Raw genomic sequence first — 22,989 nt, 5'->3', positions numbered from 1 at the left:
ATCAAGAATTAGAATACAGATTACACATGGAACTCAGAAATATGAAAAAGGAAAAAAAACCAATAGACAAATAAGCAAATGACATAAGTCAAGTCACAGAGGAAAAGCACAAATGCTCAGTAAAATATGAAAACGTGTAAAACCACATGGATAATTAGAGAATTGCAAATTTTCATATGTAGTCTGGCCTGGATACAATGTATTACAGTTTATTAGCTATTCTTGAATTTTATACCTAGCATTTAAATAGGAGTTACCAAGAATGAATGTTAATATACACCAAAATAATTACTTTTCCAATGAGTCATGGGAGTGAAGATTAAAGGAAACTTCAGCCTTAAGTATATGGTTTTAATCTTTTTATGTAGAATATATCCATCTGTTACATATCAATAATTTATTATTAATTTTAACAAAAAAAGTACTCATCTGGAAAACAGTATGCTATTTCCATCACTAACAAGCTGTGTGACCTATGGGCAAATGTGCATTATAAATTCAATATGGATTTTGTCAAACATTTGACTTTTTATTATCAACAGGAACAATTTCATTGTTCCTAACTATTCTAGACCTTTTCCCAAGTTCAGTCACATCAGAATAAACTAAAATTTAGAAGATATAAGTAACAGGTCATGATAAGAGGGAGGGAAAAAAAAAAGAGAGATGGAGATACCGCTAATTTTAGAGAAAGTTCTAAAGAGATGTTTAAATGTTGGTATTTATGCTGGTAAAGGTTCTTTAGAAAAGGGATATTAATTTAATCAATGAGAAAAATAGGATTGTTTTCTTTTAAGCTCTCACCGTGCAGTCCTCCCAGTTTTCTTGTAGCCATGTTTCCCATTTGCTTTTTTCCAGGACTCTTTTCCTTGAAGGCAAGACACACTCTTCTTCAGAGGGTCCTGGCAGAAATGTCAAAGTGAGATCTTTGAAGTAGGTTTAGGGAGGCAGGATTGATATCCTTACTTGCTATTTGGCCAGTGGTTTTAAACTTCCACTAGATGCCAGGACGGAGGAGAGCACATCGTGTGAGCATAACAAAATGTGATATGACAGGCTCCTGCCTGCCTGATCTGGTTGTAGGAGGGTTGGGGGTTTGGGAGGGATCTGGATTTTGTCACATTGTCCACTTTCAAATTGTTGGAAATCATCTTTCCTGAAATTTGCTAAATAACTTTCCCCTCACGTCTTCCAAATGGAATGAAGCTAAACCTTTAATTTGAAAACCACTAAATCAGATTCATAGGCATTGACAATAATAAATTAATCAAGAGATGATAATGAAATGTTTAAACCATGCATTTCCCTTGCTTCTCCTCCTACCTCAGGAAGCCTTAGGAACATTTCTGATGGGCTTGCCCCCTCTCCCTCTCATCACAAGATGCGTTATACAAGAGAGAAAAAATATTGAATGCTAACCAGCAACTTGATTCCTTTTTCATCTGTTTTTCCTTTTTTTAACATAGTTTGCAATAACTTGAGTACAGTTATTGGGGAAAAAATTAGGGTGGATTATTTTGATCTCATTTGCTCATATTTGTGCTATCTAATGGCTTAGGTTTCTACAGATAATCATGAGTTAGTTTTAACTCAAATTTTCATCAACATACTTATTTTTAAAATTTAAATCTAATTCAAGATGTTACTGGAGAAAATCTGATAGTGAAAATATATGTCTGCATTTTTTATTGGAGTACTTTAAAGTTTGAGCATATATTTTGAAGTTCAGAGATAATTTGATGATTTTTTTGCATAATTAAAGGGGAAGAGAAATGACTTCTATTAACTGAAGAAAAAGTCAATATGTAGAGTTAACCTTCAAACCCTACACAAATTATTTCTAGCCCAGACAAGTGAGAAAAATCACCAATATAATGGTGTAATTATTCATATAATTTCCTCTTTGGGAATCTCGAAGTCACTCCTGGCTCTCTCTTCCTTTTGTTTCTCCAGTCAATTAGCCACTCAGTCCTATTTTGTCCTTGAGCAAATCTGTCCCTTTCTATTTAATGCCTAGACTTTCAGGTCTCCCTACCTAGACTAAAACTACTTTCTCTTGGATTTCCCTGCCTGTAGTCTTCTCTTCTCCAATATAAATGACACAAATTGTTACCCAGCCTTCCTAAAACAAAATTTTTATTATCTAGCTCATCTACTCGAAACATTTCAGAAACTTTTCATTGACTACCAAATAAGATGGAAAACCTTAGCTTTGTCAAGCAAGACTTTTTACAATTTGATCCCAATCTCCTTTCTCAAACTCTTTTCCCACTGTTTTACAGCCTCACTGTCCTCCAAAGGTTTGTCCAAAAATTCCAGGGTTAGGGAAAGGAAATGCTGTTTCCAGTCTGGACTTGGTACTAGGAATTTGGTGATCTGTGACAGATGAGTAATTTTAGTTTCTTGAGTTTCACTTCTCCACGTGTGAAAAACTACAGGGAAGTCTTGACCCAAGGGTCCAAAATGGGCTGAATTTGGTGAGAAAATGTTCAAAGTGCATAGTGCTCTATAAAAATATTGGTTTTTAAAACTTTTAAATCAGCCCATGGTTTAAAAGTTTCCTGTTGGCATAGACCCCTACAATCTTATTGTATTATCCCAAGCAAACTTCACTGTTGTATGATATCAACCAGGTCCCTGAAAATAGTCCTAAACTAAATGATTTTCAATTTCCTCCCAACTTTAGTATTTTTGTTATTTCTATTAGTCACACCTGGTAGCTAGCATTTGTACACATTTCCCCCAATCCATCTTTCTGGGATGCATGGTTCCTCTTATTTAAAGGTGGAGAGAACACAGAAAAGGATCCCGAAGACATCAAGAACACATTTTGCCTTTGTGGTAGGTTTACCTGGGAGATGATGGGAGATTTTGAGTCTGCTTGTGAAGGAGTTATGAAAAGCAACAAGAGAAAGAGTTCAATGTTTCATTATTTTGACTCAAACATCAGTTCTTTCACCAGGTTCAGTTCTTTCACTGAGGATAAATTGTACTGTGACCTTTGAAGCATTTTCTTGATCTTGAATTATACCATTGCCACCCAGGAAAGCACCTGACCTTGAGGCAGTACCATCCCAGGCCATTCACAAAAAAATATCTTCATTGCGAAATTATCTTCTTAATCGATTAGGATGACTGATGTTCAAAATCACAGGGTTGGAAAAATTTGAGTTATCACCTAATCATGTATTGTCTTTAAACTCCCCTCCCAAATTTAGCAGCCTTTTCTCTGCAATAGATACCCCAGAGTTAACAAACTCTGCTCTGTATTGTTTGTTTGAGTTCTATCAATCTTTTGTTCTTTTAATTATTTCTTTTCAAAGAACTTTTAAAGATTTCTTTGACATTGGAAACCAAAGGTCACTTCTCCTGTGAGGAGTTGTATTAAATCAGGTTCTCCTTTTCATTCAGACTTGGTTGGTAATTGAAGATCTATCTTAGCAGCTGAAAAGTTCATTCTGGAATATTTGACAGCCCCATGCGGTTGGCTCTCACCTGCATGTCTGAGCTTGTTCTTTGTCCCCTCATTGGATTTGTAATTCGTGACAGCCATCATTGAATTAACTTGTGGGCGGATATTCAAAGAGAAAGAATGTATTTTCTAAAAGAAGAAAATTCTGCCAAGAGTTTGCACTTTGCTTCATTTAATTGGGAGAAGTTAAGTCAGACCTGCTCTAACAATCAAAGCCTTGGGAAATTGCTGTTTACCACACACCGGATAAACTTTCCTTTCCTCAAGAACTCTTTCTGTATGTACAACTGGGGCAACTGAGGTCAACTGAAGTAGTTTTGATGGGTGTTTCAGGTTCCAATCGAAATAGAGAGCAGTTGTTTTCGGAATGCTTTTGAGAAACACTTGTTCTCTAACACACAAAATAAACTTAAAATTAAGGGCAAAGAGCAAGGGACATCAATTCTCTTCATGGTGTGAAATGATGGGAATTTTCAATATTTCCCATCCCCTAGATCATGTTCTGTTCATTTTATGACTCATCACTTGACAGCAACTTGCTGTCGGTAATGATCTGTGGAAGGGAAATTTGCCTTTGTTTCTGCAGAGCTAAAATGCCCTCTGCATGGCTGGCCACTGTGGTCAGTACATGGCATTGGTCCTACTGTGTGCAGACCTCAGCCCAGGGTCTGGGCACTTAGAACAGGGAGGGAGAGAGGCCTTTAGATCCTCTTTACACATGCTCATCAGTGTATACCCACATTTTATACTCTTGTCATCTCCAATTTCCACAGTTCTGCAGTTCCTTCTAAACCTCAACCCTCCACTTGCTCTCAGAATAGCATTTCTTCTTGCCTCTAAAAGATTATGGTGGCCATTATTCCCACCACCCTGCGTCCTATTCTTATAAATCTTTTCACTCCCTATTCAAATATATTCCCTCCCTTCCTCTCCCTAAAGCTCCTAAACCACTGTTTCATATGGTATAGCCCTCACATCAACTGCTGCAGGATCTCCTGTGATAATTGTTACAGATGCAGATTCCAGGGCCACTCCATACTAACTCAATCAGATTTGGGGGAATAGGAGCTGGGAATCTGTATTTTGCACACGTCCTGGGGATTTGCTCACACAAGTTTGAGAACCAAATTGAACCCTGACTCATTTAGCCCTGAAGTAGTGGTAGTAGGTTTCTTTTCCTTTTGCTCACAGACTCCTTATATTTGTGACATGGAAATGCTCCCTTCTGCTGTTGTCCCTCCACCTGATTGCCCGCTATTTCTCCTTCTTTGAAAATTATTCTAAGATCCCCAAAGTGCAACTCCTAATTTCCTCCACTTGTACTATCTACTAATATTTTTTAAAAAAGGAATCATAACATTGTGAACATTATTTAAAAGTGGATTATATTCTTGAACGAGTTAAAAGGGAAAGTTTTAGATTACATATTTGTTATTAGGATAAAATAATTTTTTAAGGCCATAAGACTGCACAACACAGATAGTGAACCCTAATGTAAACCATGGACTATAGTTAATTGTACAATTGTAACAATATTCTTTCATCCCTTGTAACAAATGTACCATGAGTGAGAGATGTTAATAATAGGGTGGTGTATGGGTACTCTGTTTTTTATGCATGATTTTTTGGTAAACGTACAACTTCTTTAATAAAAAAAAAAAAAGAATCAGTGTTTAGTTGCAAATAGAAGTTATATAGTTAAACATAAGAGCATATGTTACTTAAAGTTTAAGAAAATAATGCTATCTGAATTCCCTTCTTTTGATAAACTGAGTTTGATTGAAAGAAGAAAGCCATCATGTGGGTAAAATGACAGCAGGAAATGGGGTAGAAGATATATTTCTAAAGCCAATTCTTCTAAATCATAGTATTATTGCAAGTCTGTACATGTATAAGGAAGATAACCAAGATATTTGATATATTAAAAAGATGAGAGACCCACTGTAGTAGGAACCACGTCTAATATTATTCCATCAGATTATGGGGTATAAAAAAAGATACATGAGGAATGCATGGTCGCTGTCATCGAAGAGTTTATAATCTACTGTAAATCGCTTCGAGAAATCAACATTATGTATATCAGCGAATGCAAATAACATTTCTTCAAACCGTCACACTAGTACTCTTAGAAAATTTGATTAGGCGAAAAAGGAATAGTAAAACATTAGTTATTCCACCAAATTTAAAATGAATAATGAAATAGAAAACGCTACTACCTGCTTTATTTTGATTCTCTTCTGTTGTTTTTTAAAATCAGTGCAGAATTAAATCAGCTTAAAATCCCCCATTGAAGTTATTTATGATCAGGAAATACAGGAAAGAATCTAAATTTCCAAGCAGCATTGGTCAAATAAATTCGATAATATCCATATGATGGAAAATTATGCAGCTTTGAAAAAGCATGTTTTGGGTAATGGTAATGACATGCAAGAAATTCTCACAGTATAGCAAATGGAAAATTCAAGAGACAAAATTTTTGTTTCTTGTATTCTTATTTTCATAAAGAAATTTGTAAAGAAAAAAAGATGTGCTTTACAAAACAGGCTGGATGGAAATAAAAGTTACAACAATTATTTCTGGATAGTTAGCATATAGGTTGTTTATCTTTTTATTTTCCTAATATTTCACACTGAACATGTGCTATTTATATGATCAGATATTTTAAAAACATGTTTTTAAAGGTGAAATCAGTATATCATGAATTCTATGAACTTGAAAAGTGAAATTTCAAATTAGTTTTTCCAATGAATGCCTCCTAATTGATTTTAAAAAAATATTAACCAGAGCATATCAACAAAGAACACACATATTTGTTCTTTTACCTTCTCTCACCCTCGGGCAATGCAGTTGACTTCCTTGAATGTCATGTTGTTCTAACTGGTGCCAAGTGAAGTACTTAAAAGAATCTGATGGAAGCTTTAAAGTAAGAAAGAAGAGAAATATCATCTGGCAATATATAATTAATTTATTTTTCTGTGTAAATGTAATGCAAGTCCAAGCCAAACATTCAGCTAAGGGTATGTGCATAGATATCATCTTCCTGCAATCTAATTTAGGTATTTTTATTCAACTTTGCATCCCCAACACCAGCAACTCATTTATGTTTGATGGTAAATGGCAGCATGAATAAATATATGCATCCATGAATGAATTCATTTTCTGCCACCCCTGAAAAATTGTCCTTTAATATCTTAATGTCTAATGAGGAATCTCATTCCAATTTACAACATTTGTAATTGTTAAGAGCTCTTCAGTATATGGGCCCCAAATAATCCCTTTAACGTTCCAATTTGTACAAGTTCTATCCTTTGAAACTAGAAAAAGAATTCTAGGCAGGCCATGGTGGCTCAGCAGGCAGAGCTCTCACTTGCCATGCTGGAGACCCGGGTTCAATTCCAGTGCCTGCCCATGTAAAAAAAAAAAAAAAAAAAAAAAAATCCCTCCACATGTGTTTGACGAGAGTTGTCGTCTTCCTCCTAGATCATTCAGTTATTACTCACAGGTCACATTTATGAATCCTTAAATATCTTGATGATTTCCTGAGGCAGAGCTCCAATTTGTTTTACATTGTTCTTAAAATGTGTAGTCAGCGTTCAATGAAATATTTTGGGTCCGGTCATCTTCCCTGTTCTGGAAAGTATATCACCGACTACAACACGGGCTAAGATCAATAATTTCGGCAAATTTATTACGTTGTTACTCAGATTGAGGTGGTAGTTAGTCAAGGATAGCAATAAATTACATCGTTTATAGTAGTTTCAAGAATGAACAGAAACAGTAAAAAAAAAGAGAAAAACAGACATATTACTTGGAAAAGAATATTGTGTTAAATACAAACACCATAGATTTATTCTTCCGCCACCAGCGTTACCCGCACATATAGACAGAAAAACAAATCTGATTTAAAGAAACACCATTAAAGTGCTTGAAATAGTGGAGCTCATCTCATGGAGTAGCATTTAGCATGGCTTATGCTTTGCTTGAGCTGTAAAATTTGGGTGATTAATACAAATGCACAAAACATTTCCACTACCAAATAAATTGATGAGGCTCTGGATTAAACCAAGCTAAACATTTCTCTTTATTGCAGGACTTCTCAGAGCCTTTGATACGCTAATACACACAGGGCCCTTATATTATAGTGTGTCCCTAGACATCTAAGTCGCAGAGCCTTTTTTCCGGGCGGGGTTGGGGGGGTTGGTTTGCTTGGTCCAGGAACTTAGAGCCTTTTATTCCTGGAGCTGTCCTTGAGACTTAGTTCATTCTGTAGAGCAGACTTTTTAAAAAGCTGTCTCAAGATAAATTGGGAAGAGGTTTTTTTTAAAAAAAATCCTTTAGCTTTGATCTTTTAGCTTATTTACTTACTGAAAGACTTCTTTGTTCCAGTAAGTATACCCATCTCCTCATTTTAGCAATGGAACCAGTAACAAAAGTTCTCTATCTTATAGATTGTAACACTAAATTGTTAATGCTCCAGCAATTCCTTGAGATATTCTGAGTTCTTACTAACACTCTTTCAAAGAATTAGCTCATCTTCTAGAAGTAAAAACCAGTGTTAGGTTATTGAAGAATATAGCTTTTGGTCTATTCTTGGTTGTCCTGTTTATATTTCCACAGAAGGTTCTTTGCCCAAGTTTTGAAACAATTTTCTTGCTTCTGTCACAGAATAAAAATATCCTGGAAATTAAATTCTGTGGGGTTACCACACCCGTTGTCTCTTTATGCTATTTAAATGAGGTGCATTCCAGAGAGAAACAGTACCTGTTAAAACTGTAATTGAGAGGATCATTTCCATTTTTCAATTGATATCTAATTTTATATAAAAGGAAAAACATCTTTTTAGCTTTTTTCAAGGAGTTATATTATTATTTTTGGGACTTTCAACATGGTGAGAAAATTAGCCATTGCATTTCTTTACTTCTTTCTATGCAAATATGTCACTTTGATGCACTTGTGCAATTATGGTTTGCTCCTAAAGGAATGGTGACTATTTATATCACACTTCATTCTTTTCTCCTTTCTAATTCTGATTAATTCATTGGCTCAGTAAATATTTTTGAAGATTCATTTCATTTCACTCATTTATTCAAAGATATATATTGCACTCCTACTAGGTGATAGGCACTCACTCAGTTCGTCAGTGAAGATAAAAAATTCAATAAAATGTGGTATTTGTGCTTGAAAAACTCAGTCTATAATTTCGAAGGCAGACATATTTCATCTTAATCCAGTGGAGTGAGCGAAACAAATATAAACTATAAGAAGGAGGAAAGAGTATGTTTGATTCCACTTGAACAAGTTAGAGAGTTGAGTTTGGCAGAAGAAAACCACCTTATAGAAAAAGGGTATTCCAGAAAGAAAGGTGAATAAATCAACTACCTTAGACTAGAGACAGAATCGGAACTAAAAGGGAAAATGAAGTAATGCCGTTTTGTTTGTGGTCATCATCTTTTCTACTCACCTTTTCTTCCTCTCCCGTTTACCCTCCTTCACCCCACCCCCTCCGCTGCTTCCTGTTTCCTCTCTGAGTTGAGACTGAGCTCTCAGTCGTTCATCCCCTCCCCCCCACACACACACCTTTACAAAGGTAGGTGGCTTCTTAAGAAACTCATATACATATATGACTTATATATATATTTTATATATATATATTAAAATTATTTATTATAAGATAAGGTAGGTTCTATAAACATGTCATTGGGTAAAGGGGAATCTAAAAATATTTACCGGGGATAATATTCCAAAATTTGAATGCATATGGAAATGTTCTGCTCCTTGAAAAGGCTGCCTGAGAGAGTGTCTCACATGCTTCAGAGTAGTAGGAAGAATTAGATGGATAAATCCCATGACTGCTTGTGCTTCGACCTGAGGAGCTGAGCATAAAAAGAAAAAAAAATGCTTAAAGTGTTTTTATATCTCTCTTCCCCTCCCCACCCCCTTGGGCAGGCACTGGGAGGTGATTGTATATCTCTTTTTTATAAAAACTTTTAAAAAATGTATTTTTATTGAGAAATCTTGACGCACATACAGTCCATCCATAGTATACAATCACTGGCTTATAATATCATCACACAGTTGTGTATTCGTCACCATGATCATTTTTAGAACATTGCATCACTCCAGGGAAAGAAAAACTCATACATCCCAGACCCCGACCCCTCCCGCTTATTGACACTAGTATTTCATCCTACCCAATTTTTTAATGCTTTATTCCACTTTATTATTTATTTATTTACTCCTCTGTCCATACCCTGATAAAAGAAGAAGCAGACACAAGATTTTCACAACCACACAGTCACATTGTAAAAGCTATATAGTTATACAATCATCTTCAATAATCAAGGCTGCTGGAACACAGCTCAATAGTTTCAGGTAATTCCCTCCATCCACTCCATCCACTCCATATAGTTTAGTTAACAAAACTAAAATGGGATATCCTTATAATGCATATGAATAACCTCCAGTACAATCTTAAGACTCTGTTTGAAATCTCAGTCACTGAGACATTATTTTTTTTCATTTCTCTCTTCCCCTTTAGTTCAAGAAAGCTTTCTCAATCCCATAATCCCAGGTGCTGGCTCATCCTGGGATTTCTGTTCCACATTGCCAGGGAGATTTACAGCCCTGGGAGTCACGTCCCACGTGGGGGTGAAGGCAGTGAGTTCACCTGCTGAGTTGGTTAAGAGAGTGAGGCCTCATCTGAGCAACAAAAGAGGTTCTTTGGCATAATTGTAGGTAGGCTTAGCTTCTCCTTTGCAGGAATAAGTTTCATAAAGGCAAACCTCAAGATCAAAGGCTCAGTCTATTGAATTGGTTGTCCCCACTGCTTGCTAGAATATCATGGATTTCCTAGTTGGGGAAGTTGAATATTTCCTCCTTTCTCCCTAGTCCTCCAAGGGGACTTTGCAAATATTTCTTTATTCACTGTCCAAATTACTCTGGAACATATCAGGGCATCACACTAACCTGTACAAATCAAGAAGATCTCACACTCTACTCAAGATTCCATGTAATTATGGTTTTCAAATAAATTGACCATATAAGTTAAATTAGATAATGCACTACCCAAAATATAAATTTTGCACCAAATAAACATCTCTCTCTCTCTTTCATCACACACAGAACTTGAAGTTTTAAATATGGTCCATATCATCCTTTGCCTTGTATTCTGATTTACCTTAGTCCTATGCAGATCAGCTTCACTCATAACTCTAGTTGAAGTCTGATCATTTTTCAACTTTTTAAACAGTTCCACTATGAGGTACTGCTGACTTTCATAGCTTCAGCGCTCTAACTCAGTCTCAGGTGTCACATATATATCTGAAGTAAAAGCATTTTTATTGTAAAATAAAATAAAATATATTTATTGTAAAATAAAGAAAAAAATCAATAATTTTCAAAGCACACGTCAACAAGTAGCTACAGAACAGATCCCAGAGTTGGTCATAGGTTTACCATTCCACTAGCTCAGATTTTTCATTCTAAATGCTCCAAAACGCTGGAAGCTGGAAGGAATATTAATATAGCGATTTAGCAGTCCTACTCGTTTGTTAAACTCTATTTTCTTGGCTATAACTCCTCCTTCCCCTGTGATCCTTCTCTCAATCTGTAGGGATATTTGGACAATGTCCCACCTCACATTTTTATGTTGAGAAGGGATGTCAACTCTAAAGGATAGGGGAATGTAATTAATTGGGTATCTCTTTTAAAGTCTTTACATGTTAATATCTCATTTAAACAATAAGTTATAAGTACCATGTTTTCTATTTAGAAGAGAGATAAATGATATCCTAGAAATGTACTTAGGTCTCAGAAGGACTTGTACATTTTGTCAGGGTCCAAAGCACATATTCATGGCTAATAGTCACTATAAATTTTCCCGAAATGTAAGGTGCCTACATAGACTGCATGCCTTACAAAAAGAAATTTAATAATGCACACAAATAGATACACGATTAAAAGATATCAAAGTGAAGTTTGGTCCATATATTGGATTATCTTTCTTAACAGAGGTGCAGGTTTGGAAGGTACAAGAATCCCTAAACTTTCTAACTGGTTCCCCAGGAAGCTCGGCCTTAAGTCCCACCCCCCACCCCTAATTTTCTCCCCAAACCCCTTATATTTTCTTGCAATGGTTGCAAATAATTTAAAAAGTCAGGTTCTTTAATCATTTTTACTCACTTTGAAATGCTTCTCAATCAGTTCATTTAACAGCAATCCAATTCTCTCTGTAGTCTCATTTTTATGATCTTGAGATAAAAAGTGTCTTCTCTGCTCTCCTTTACTAATTATTATTCTTTGTTATTCCTACCTTTTGCTTTCTCATAACCAATGGTTATAAGTTTCTCTTTCTGAAATCATTGCTGCATATTATTTTGAGCAATAAATTTTAATGTTTTTATTATAAAATATAACACATATACAGAAAAGCAATACATTTCCAAGCATATTTTAACGAATAGTTATATAACAGATTTTAAAGTTTGGTCTGGGTTTCAGTTCCACAATCTTTCGTTTTTTCTTCTAGTTGCTCCAAGACACTGGGGACCAACAGAAATATCAGTATGATGACTCAGCAGCCACACTCATTTTTCAAATCCTCACTTCTCTGTTATACTCCTCCTTCCCTTTAAATAACATATATACCTAAAAGCAATCAACTTCAAAGTACAACACAACAATTAGTTGTAGAACAGATTTCAGAGTTTAGTCTGGGTTACAATTCCACAGTATTATTTGAGCAATAATTTTAAAATAATACCTAAATACGCTTTTTATTTTAAGAAAAATTTTTAAAGATCATGCTTCTCTATTTCTGGGTTCTTTTCCCTTTTAATGCATTTATTTTCTCTTAGGCTTCAAGCATTTTAAGAGAAAGCATTCTATATTTTATGGTATAGTTCTTGGGCCTCTATAGAAATTTTGCTTTACAAGAAAATTCACATCTCTTTTATATTGAGAGTGCCTTCATGAAATACAATATAGAAACATCATTCATTTTCCGTTTCTTAATTGAGCTGGTACAATAGATTATTAATTGGCTAGCACTAGCCATTACTCATATTCTGAAAAACAGTATGACTATGCCATTCAAACAGCAGCCATCAAGGAGAAAACTATTCCTCCAAGGAGAAAACTATTCCTCCAACTGCCGTTAAATTAAAAAATAAAGATTTTGGCCTTAATTATGTGGAAAAGTCTAAAAACTTGTCTTTCATATCTTTTCCACTTGAACAATTCTTTCATAGTTTGGACATTATTTCTTGACATTGCCAAAAAACATCTTGTCATAAAAAAACAAGTTAGCAAACATTAGAAAAACAACATTAAATTCTTTGAAATTTATTTTTCCTGAAGCAGGTAAATTCTGTTACGTTTAGCTGGAATTTGGCTAACAATTAGGTAGACAAAAATAAGGGCAAATACTATATCAGAATGTAAAGACTTTGGTTTAACTGACGTTTTTGTTTCATTTATCTTCGATTACTAAAATTTGTTAGCCATTTTCTGCCAAAATGAAAACAGGAAAATAAAGATAATGAATGTGGCTGAGTATTTCTTTAATGACTGGTGTCTTGTGATTCTAAACTCCAGTGATACCCATGAAAGTTTGGCTTAGTAGAATAACCTGGAAATTTCCCTTTCTTACTTTTAATCTAAACTGTGAGAAAAGGTTTAATTTTGCTTATATTATCTCCCTAAAGCAGCACACAGAAAAAAAAAATCATAAAATCTGATAGGAAGTATCTAGTTGGTTGGGTTTTCGCCATACTCTCTTGTGAAGTGCCTCAGGCTATGTGCAACAGCTATAAGGTGAAGTCAAGTTATAAAGGAAGTGAAAAATATCTCACCTTCCTAGTTTACATTTTTTTTTCAGGTTTAAACTAAAAGAATCTTTTAGGCCATTATTCTGATAACCACTAGACATTTATTAATAATAGAAGGTAATTAAAACTTGGAAACTCAAGTAAGTAGGCAACTAAAATCCCCATCATCTCTCTCTCTCTCTCTCTCTCTCTCTCTCTCACACACACACACACACACACACACTGTCATGCTCAATTTTTTTTTCAGAATGAATTGAAGAAGGGTCAAGGGTTTCAGGTGAAGACAGGTCATCTGAGAAGATTCTAATCAGTTTACTACTCTGAGAGGTTGGGCACTACAACAGAGTGCAGTGATAAAAGGGAGTTGTGATTAAAAACAAAACAAAACCTTTGGGGCATTTTCAAAAACCTTCATTCTGATACTTTTACTATAAATTTCATTTGGAATTTTCTGCAGCCTGTTTTTTTTTTTTTGAGAAATCTCAGCAAAATAAGATCATTTCATATCTTTTAGTTTAAAAGATAAGAAAAAATAGAGCATCATCCATGTTGCACAACTAAACCAAACTCCTACACCATCTACACCTGCCTTAATGCACATATCACAGAAGCCAATGTTACAAGACTAGTGAACCCTAGAATTCAAGGAATGGCTATTGCTGTGACCTTGGACAAGGTACTTAATAACTCTGATCGTCAGTTTCTCATCTTTAATACTCAGAAGATTAACATATCACTTAGGACAGATGATATGGACTCTGTCCTAAGTGGTGGGATTTTTTGTTAAACTGCTGTGTTGACAACTACCACTGTTACTACTATAATAATTTTACACAATATGCATTGCATACTTCTTCACGTGCTGGATTTTTTATTAAGGATTTTACATATATTAATTCATTTAATCATCACAGTCACATAATGAGATGTGCACCATTATTATTATTTTGATTATATACATAAGGAAGCTGACACAGAGAGATTGAAGAATTTGTCCAAGTCACTCTAGCAAATGACCATTAGTTCTTAGTTACTAGATTTTAATGACTAAATTCTTAACCACTAGATTCAAATAAGCTACTGTGACGCTTTTAACAGCTCTAAAGCTCGAACATCATTAGGGTGCAACTGTTATCACGGGAGATCATTACTATTGATTTTTCTAATTTTGATTACTCCACTTAACCACATATAATTAACTAGTTAAGAGAACATGTAAATCTGAGCAGCTCTAATTTACTGAAAACAAAAGTTAAGCTTTCAGTAGTACAACCTATGAGGACATACTGCAGCTAACATCCATCTGATTTTTTAAATCCTTTCTCTTTCCAAAAAGGAAATAAAACCAGACTCAGGCAGTTCAGTTGGCATGTTGATCTACTCATTTTTCATCTTTCTGCCTGCAGTGAACAAACAGTTATCATAAATTACAAATCTAAACCCTTATGAAAGAGGAATTCATTTTATTAATGCCCTAATATAAAGCTACCACGGAGAAGGTGTCATAGCTAAAGCCCAGAGGCATTCACAGTGGCAATTTATAGTGTTCTTAAGATAGGTGGCATTATCTGAATTGGCCATCTATTCTTGGCTTAAACGAGTGTAGAATGACTGAAAAAAAGACATCAGGTGAGCTGAGAATCCTGCATGAAAAACAACAATAATATAATTTATCAATTAATGAGCACCTTTCATCAGAAGATTGCAATGTCCTTTGCAATCACAAATGTTTAAGCCTCATAAATTGCCTGCTGCAAAGGGTGCTATCTGTTTAATTAAAATGTCCACTTGGTGATTATGTAACTTTGTAAGGTGAGGAAAGGAGGAAGTGGCAGATGGCCTAGTTTCTGAGGTGGGGCTGAGCTGCTGGGCTGAGCGAGACCTTGTGGGGTGTAGTGGCGCAGAGGGCCAGGTGGTTGTTTTAAGACCTCTCGGCATTGTCAAAATGGTATTAATAGGATTCAATTTCCAAACGCTTTCATGTATATCCATTTCCTCATCAGAAAGCTTTATATTTAGGAAGGAAAGCTCAACCTTATTTTCCAATTAGCAAATGGGCACTTTTACCAAATCCTAAAATTTATTTTCCCCCATCCCCCCAAAATATTGAGCCATGTTTTCAAGTTCTGTGGGATATTGCTAAAACCAGCACTTCTGAGACATGGACCAGAAGAAAATTTCTATGAACTCTAGAGCACTAAATTGGGATTAAAAGAGGTATCATTCCAGCCTCTTTGATGTCTTTACCCACTCGTTTTTATTTTGTTTTAAACCCAGAATCCCTGTCCTCCCCATGCCTGTATTTTATTCATTTGTAAAGTAGGAATTAATTGTGCGATCTACTGGCTAGAGACGATAAAGAGATACTAGAAAATACTTTGAGTGGAGTTCTTATAAAATCAGAAGATATTAATGGTTGGTATTTTCTGATATGGCAAATTCGGTATACCCAGTTGTAAAATTTAAGCTTTACCAGTACTTTCTGATGGCTCTAAATTGATTTCATGGAACTGAAATTGAATACAGAATAATCTACTAATGAGCTGGTCTGAAACACTATGTTTTAAAGATACTCCAAAAATATTTCAGTACAGAGATACTGGGATTTAACATATATTTTAAGTTAGGTTGTTGATCTTAAAATCATTTGGAATAAATTTGAATTTTGAAAAATGTACAACTGGAGATTTTTCCCCCTCTGTTTTAATTTGAATGAGTCAGATTTTAATTGTATGTGAACTAATGTGCATTTTTATAAAGCTTGCATTTCACTATGCCTCCAGCACCGAGCACATTTTTATAAATTCATTAGACCCCCATATTAAGATTCAACAAAAATAAAAGAAAAATATCTATTAAACTTCTGTAGAGGTAAAGCTTGTAAACTTCAATAGCTATTAGTGGATTTATTGAAATTTATAGAAGTACAAGCATATACTCAAATACCAGAAGCGAAGATAGAGGTATACTGAGGTATCTCCTTAACTCTACCAGATTACATTTGGAAAGTTTTAGAATTCAGTTGTGACAACATCTATCAATACAACCTTGAAAATTTTCAATACTTGAGAAAATCCCTGTTTCTACTCCCTATGTTGTTAAAACTTTGAAAATTCAACCATATACAACACCACAAGAGGAAAGAACCTAGATAAAGGATAATGTGTGATTGATGTAGATCTTGCGGACAGAGATAAAACCATAAAATCCTAAATAAACTTGACTGTATTTTAGGAAGGTGTATGAATAAGACTCTCTTTTCATGACATGCACGAGTGTAACTGGGGAAAAAATGGCACTAAAAAAACTAACCTTTCTTTTCTTCCTTTGAAATGTGGAGAATAAAGTTTAATTTGTAAACTGGGCATCACTTTTTAACCCTGTCTCTAAAATAATTTTAAAGATTTACTAGTAGAAAAATAATAATACTGACAGTATAGATAATTTTTTACATATCTCCCAAATAAACCTAATCTTGCTATACTGTTTTAAAAAGTGTAAACAAGTGTCAAAAAGTGAAGTTTATAATTCTACCCATAATTTCTGACCATTTTCACCCTTTGGTTTTATTACTTTCACATGTCCATCTCTCCAAATTATGGCACATTTAGGTTTTTGCTTTGGTTTTCCTTTGTATACATTTAGTTTTTAACATTAAAATAAACATAACTACTCTTGAAATGGACACAGTTGGGTAATAAGGTAGAATTTCTATCACTGCATTGGCCTCCAGACGCTTACCTACCTAAGCATGATTCCTTTCAACTATAAACAGAAAATGGAAGATGAAAATAAGTGTAATACGTTCCCATAATCATCAATAATTTTAGTGCAATAGGTGTCTATCACAACATACTTAATCCTGAAAATTGAATGTACAAATTTTATTTTTTTAAGAAGAGATCCCAGTTATACACCAAAGACAAAATATTCAAGAAACCAGCAAACCTGCTAACTGTATATTGTTTAATTACCATGTTGTTTTAAAAAACATTTTTAGAGACAGAAATGACATTAGGAGTACAAAGAAACAAGATTGGGGTTTGGCTTCTTATTAAACTGATTTGTGGTTTTAGTGAGCCAATAGTTTTGTGGTAGTAATTTCGTTTAAAGTTAACTTACCATTGACAATTCTTTTGAAATTTCTTGTCTCTTATTCCCCTGAAATTCATAGTACCCTCTTCAAGACCCCTGCATATCTATAGATACACCATTACTAAAGCGGTAAATCCACCTCTCTCGCTTACCACAATGATCACAGAAGTTGAACTGCATTTGTAAACAGCTACGTCGTGGTATTAGGGGAGAGAGTGGCAATGGGGTTTGCTTCTCTCTCAAAGCAATTGTTTCTCAGTAACCCAGGTTGCATGAATTTACCTTTTCAAATGAAACTTAACCTGGCAACATTATCTACCTTTTTTTTTTTAATTCTATTAAGTAATGATTAAGTTACTTTTAACATTTTGTTTTCCTACCTTTCGGACATGTTTTGCCAGTTCCTAAAATTCCTCTGGCCTCCATAAAGCTATTTTTCTGAAGGCATTTTTCATCATCGCTCCCAGAAAAGGATCTGAGAGCTATCCACCAAGAACCTGCAGCCTCCTTTGAGGGTCTCCCATGGATTCACCATGACCAAGGAAACAAGCTGTTACCTAGCAACATGACCTTTAGAAGGTATTGTTACCAATCTCAGAGTTCATCAAAGGAATTCCTGAGCTCCTGGAGCAGCCATTACATTATTTCCGGGAGTGGTCTAAACTGCGCTATCATTGAAACTTGGCTATGGAAACATAAATGATAGCAGAGGGAACAAGCATCCCTAAAAAACTTGTTGTCCTCAATTACATCATTGCTTGAATTGTTTGCATTTGACTTCAGTTTGAAGTGGTACTTGTGCAATGTCCCTTGGTATTTGGTTTCTTGCTTCTCTTTCTGTAATTTCTTAAAAACATTTGAAGACAAGGGATTCACAAGAAAAAAATAATACATTTTTATTTCAAGGCAAAATTTTTGCAACTTTTCACAGGAAAGGTAAAGAATATAAAATTATATTGTAAATTGATCCAATAAGTCTTCTAGGCATGCCTATTTTTAACTTCATGATCTAATAAGATAAAAAGTTCTCTAACCTGTGACTTACATGTCTTCTTTGCCCCAAATAGAAATATATTAGTTTGTTTTTTGAAGATTGAGACATTATCATTTGCCAAAAGAACAATAAATTCTTCCACTGTCTTAACCACTTCAGAGAATGAGACATATAGAAAAACACTTGATTCAAAATCTAGCTTCAAAATAATATATTTGGCATATCTTGGGAGAGACATCATATTTTTCCTTTTCTTTCCTCTGTCACACACAGCACTAATTCATCTATATACTGAAAAAATGTGAATAACCTTATGTGTTTCATATCAAAAGATTGAAAAAGTATCCCCCTCCACATTCAATTTCTGTCAGAACTTCTATAACGAAATGATTTTTTCTCAATTTTGCATACAGTTAGGTTTAGGTTGAAACTTAGCACACAAGCCTTCTATGCTAAAAAATGTAATGTAGATTATTTGGTAAAGATCTATAAATTGATTTGCTTCTATCCAAGTTAGCATAAGCTGTTAAAAGCTATCAAATACCTAAAGTATTATATCTCAATTTTCTGGATATTTACCATGTTGGGGATAGAGATGCAAACTGTCAGACATTTCCTCTACTTCTATCTTTTCTAAGCATCTTGGGAATTTCCCCAAGTCTAAAAACCTTAGATCTATATCATCCAGAAATAAATGAGATAAAATCACAACTGCATAATAAAAAATCACAACTGCCATTAATTCATCTTTCCAGCTTTATAACCCACAACTCTAGCTCTATATTCCCACCTGTTTCGAGTATATTTTTTGCAACATTCCAGTTGTCTTAACTTTGCCACAGCCTCTGAATCATCTTGAGGGCTTACAAAAAAAAAAAATTTCAATGGCCAGAACCTTCACCAACCAATAAATAACATCTGAGAATGGCTGGGACCCTGTCATCATCATGTTTTCAAAGATTCCTGTCAAATACCTTCAGACTTCTCATTTTTTCTACACCTACATCTGTGCAGCAGAACATGGTTCAAGAAAAATGTACCACTGTGCTCCTGGTCTCCCTTTAAAATGTATAACCCCTCATGACATGGTGGGGTGGTAGATGGCAATCCTGTATTTTAGGCATGATTCATCTGTAAACCCACAGCTTCTCTAATAAAAATTAAATTTATTATATATTAAAAGTATATAACCCCTCATCTAAGGAGAAGCTTGGCAATCACACTAGATTCCCAGATCCATTCTCTCCCTCAGTCTCCAAGATGACATTTACATAACTTCCCTTCTTGCTTCTAACTTGCATGACTATTCTCATATGAGTCATCAGAAAAGGGTTTCCGCAGAGTATCACCAATCATTTATCCCCCTACCAGCGTTTACCTGCCCATCTTTAACAGGCATGGCTTATAAGTGCTTCTGTCTTCACTTTGGACAAGATCCTATTATTTGATCCCTATTCAAGACCATTGACCTGAAAGTCGTCTACCCTTTCCTGAATCATCAATTTCTCCTCTTTACTGGATAAGCCCCACCATGATACAAGCATGCTATAATTTTCCACCTAAAACAACAAAACCTCTCTATTGCCCACTTCTCCCCCAAGCATCCATTCCATTGCTTTACTTCCATTTATAGCATGAGGAAGAAGCCTCCAAAGAATTGTCTATGATTGATGCCTCCGATTCCTCTTTCCAGATGCTCTTGAACTCATTTGAATAATGTTTTCACTCCACGTGAAACTCACTTGGCAAGATCACTAATGATCTTCAATTGCTACCCACTTCCTAGTCCTCATTTCCTTTATCTGTTAGCTGCATTTGAAACATCAAATCACTCTCTCCCCTCTGAAACATTCTTTCCATTTGGCCTTTAGGACTCCATATTCCACTAGTTTTCTTTTTTGCATTACAGTCTCTTTTGTTATTTTCTACTCACCACAACACACCCACCCCAACCTCTTAACACTGGTGTGTCTAGAGCTCAGACTTTAGTCTTCTTTTCTCTCTTAACTCACTCCTTTAATGATCTTATCCAGTCTCATGGCTTTAAAACCATCTATATGCTAATGACTTCAAGATTTATAACTCTAGTCTAGCCCTCTATCCTGAGAGAATATATGAGATTGAAAGAATCCCAATCTTATATATTCACCTGCGTACAAAACAAATTCTTTCTGGATGTTAATATTCCAACAATAAACTTCTACAACTCCTGTCCAAGGCACCTCCTTACAAACCCTCCAACTATTCAGAACAAAAGCTAGAATCATCCTCAGCTACTTACTCCTTTTATCTCAGGTACCATATCTAATTTTTCATGAAATCCTATGAATGTAACTTTCAAAACATATTTAGAATCTGACTACCTCCATGGTGGCAAACCTAGTAAAAGAACCCAACATTTCTTAATAGTGTCATTAGAATAGTTTGTGTCTTGGTCTCCAATTCAGGCCAAACCTCTTCATAATGTTTCTTCAGTTACAGCTCCCAGAGTGATCCTGCTAAAATACATGATCCTATCAGACCATGTCACTTCTCTAACCCAACCCTCCAATGGCCACACATCTCACAAGGGAAGAATCAGTGTCCTTATAAGGACTACAAAGCACTGATGTGTCTACTGTAAAAAAATATATATGTATACATACATACATATATATAAAGATATCTTTGAAATGTCCCCCCAAACAACCAAGGTTTAAACTGTCTAAAGCTCTTTGACAACTTCCAAATTGACAATTATCAGTCAATGACAGTTAAGCCATTGATACATGCTGTTAGACATTTAACATTCAAAGAAATTCATCTAATTTTCTCTGAAGCACCACGATCAGTGGATATAAGGGGTAGCCCATATTTGAAAGGTGACTTATTTTAAAAATTACCATTTGTAAGTGCTTTTCTGTGGGTTGAAGGATTTCCTCAATATTGTGAAATAAAGATGCAATATAGAGTTTGGGATTATCTTAAGACAACAACAGCTTAGCTACCAGCCAAAATGATGCAAAACATTAACAAAAGATAAGCATACCCACACAAAAAGTAATGTACTTGGCATGTCTTGAGAACAAAGTATAGTGAAACTCAAACTTTCTGTGAATGAATATCCATGTGTGTATCTCAGGAGCCAGCCCTTGCCTCATCCCACAGCAAGACCTTAGGGCAAACAAAAACAGACCCAGAAAAACTGTGGTGAGAACAGAAGAGGTAAGGGTCCCAAAGTTTATTGCTAGAAGACCACTCTGATTTAAGTCCACTCGAAGTAAAAAATACTATAAAAAGTGTCCAGGCAGAGTAGAGAAAAGACTACAGGAAAAAGACTTCAAAGTATGCAAGATGTAAAACCTTCAGTATGATGTACAGGGGCAGTCTTGCAAACACTGAGTCTCTGGAAGAGAAGAAAAGGCAAAAAGCAAGTGTGAAGTGCCCTTTGGCCACTGGGAGATGAGGGGGAAAAGAAGAGAAAAGGGAAAATGTAAGGTTTTGCAAGCCCAGAGAGGGTCACGGAGAGAAAGGACTCACAACACCTCTTATGGCAGGCAAAATAACATCCTCCTGAAGATATCTACTTTCTAATCCCTGGACCTATGAATATGTTACCTCACAAGGCAAAGGGGAATTAAGGTAGCAGATGGAATCAAGGTGATTAGTCAGATGGCTTTAAAATAAAGAGATTATCCAGGCAGGCCAAATGTAATTGTGAGGATGCTTAAATGTGGAAGAGGGAGGAAGAAGTCTGTATCAGTGGGATGCAATGTCAGAAAGATTCTTCCTGCCACTACTGGCTTTGAAGATTAAAGGGGACCATCAGACAAGGAATGCAGGAAACTTCTAGAAGCTTGAAAAGGCAAGAAAATGGATTCTCCTCCAAAGTCTCTAGAATTCACACCTTCCAACACCTTTTAGTTCAGTGAGACCCACTTTAGACTTGTGATCTCCAGAAATATAAGATAATAAATATTTGTGGTTTTATGCCACTAAGTTTATGGTGGTTTTGCTGGTTTGAAAGGATGTATGCTCCCTAGAAAATCCATGTTTTAATCTAAATCCCATTTCATAAAGGCAGAATAATCCCTATTCAATACTGTATGTTTGAAACTGTAATCAGATCATCTCCCTGGAGATGTGATTTAAGCAAAAGTGGTTGTTAAACTGGATTAGGTGACCACATGTCTCCACCCGTTTGGGTGGGTCTTGATAAGTTTCTGGAGTCCTATAAAAGAGGAAACATTTTGGAGAATGAAAGATTTGGAGAGCGAAGAGCAAACGACATAGCCACGAGAAGCAGAGTCCATCAACCAGTGACCTTTGGAGATGAAGAAGGAAAACGCTTCCCAGGGAGCTTCATGAAACAGAAGCCAGGAGAAGAAGCTAGCAGATGATGCTGTGCTTACCATGTGCCCTTCCAGATGAGAGAGGAACCCTGACTGTGTTCACCATGTGCCCTTTCAGATGAGAGAGGAACCCTGACTGTGTTCACCATGTACCTTCTCACTTGAGAGAGAAACTCTGAACTTCACTGGCCTTCTTGAACCAAGGTATCTCTCCCTGGATGCCTTAGGTTGGACATTTCTATATACTTGCTTTAATTGGTATGTTTTCTC

The 22,989-nt window shown here is 35.4% G+C and overlaps 1 protein-coding gene across 9 annotated transcripts in view; it reads right to left on the bottom strand.

Moving 5' to 3' along the window:
• LOC143682480 (uncharacterized) overlaps positions 1-17,929 on the bottom strand; it is a 77,116-nt gene extending 59,187 nt beyond the window's left edge. For all 9 annotated transcript variants that reach the window (XR_013175155.1, XM_077159158.1, XM_077159157.1 and 6 more), the window contains exons 1-4: positions 17,775-17,929; positions 9,200-9,345; positions 6,295-6,388; positions 805-902 (exon numbers count right to left, since the gene is read on the bottom strand). Coding sequence is in view for 8 of the 9 variants with exons in the window: in XM_077159158.1 (XP_077015273.1) it covers positions 805-902; positions 6,295-6,388; positions 9,200-9,345; positions 17,775-17,820 (384 nt within the window). In the remaining variant the exon portion in view is untranslated. The remainder of the gene's footprint in view (positions 1-804; positions 903-6,294; positions 6,389-9,199; positions 9,346-17,774) is intronic.
• Between the last annotated feature and the right edge of the window lie 5,060 nt (positions 17,930-22,989).

This window comes from Tamandua tetradactyla, chromosome 5 (genome assembly GCF_023851605.1).
Source record: "Tamandua tetradactyla isolate mTamTet1 chromosome 5, mTamTet1.pri, whole genome shotgun sequence".
Classification (NCBI taxonomy): Eukaryota; Metazoa; Chordata; class Mammalia; order Pilosa; family Myrmecophagidae; genus Tamandua; species Tamandua tetradactyla.
Note: the sequence above shows the minus strand (reverse complement) of the source record. Positions and strands in the feature narration are given on the sequence as shown.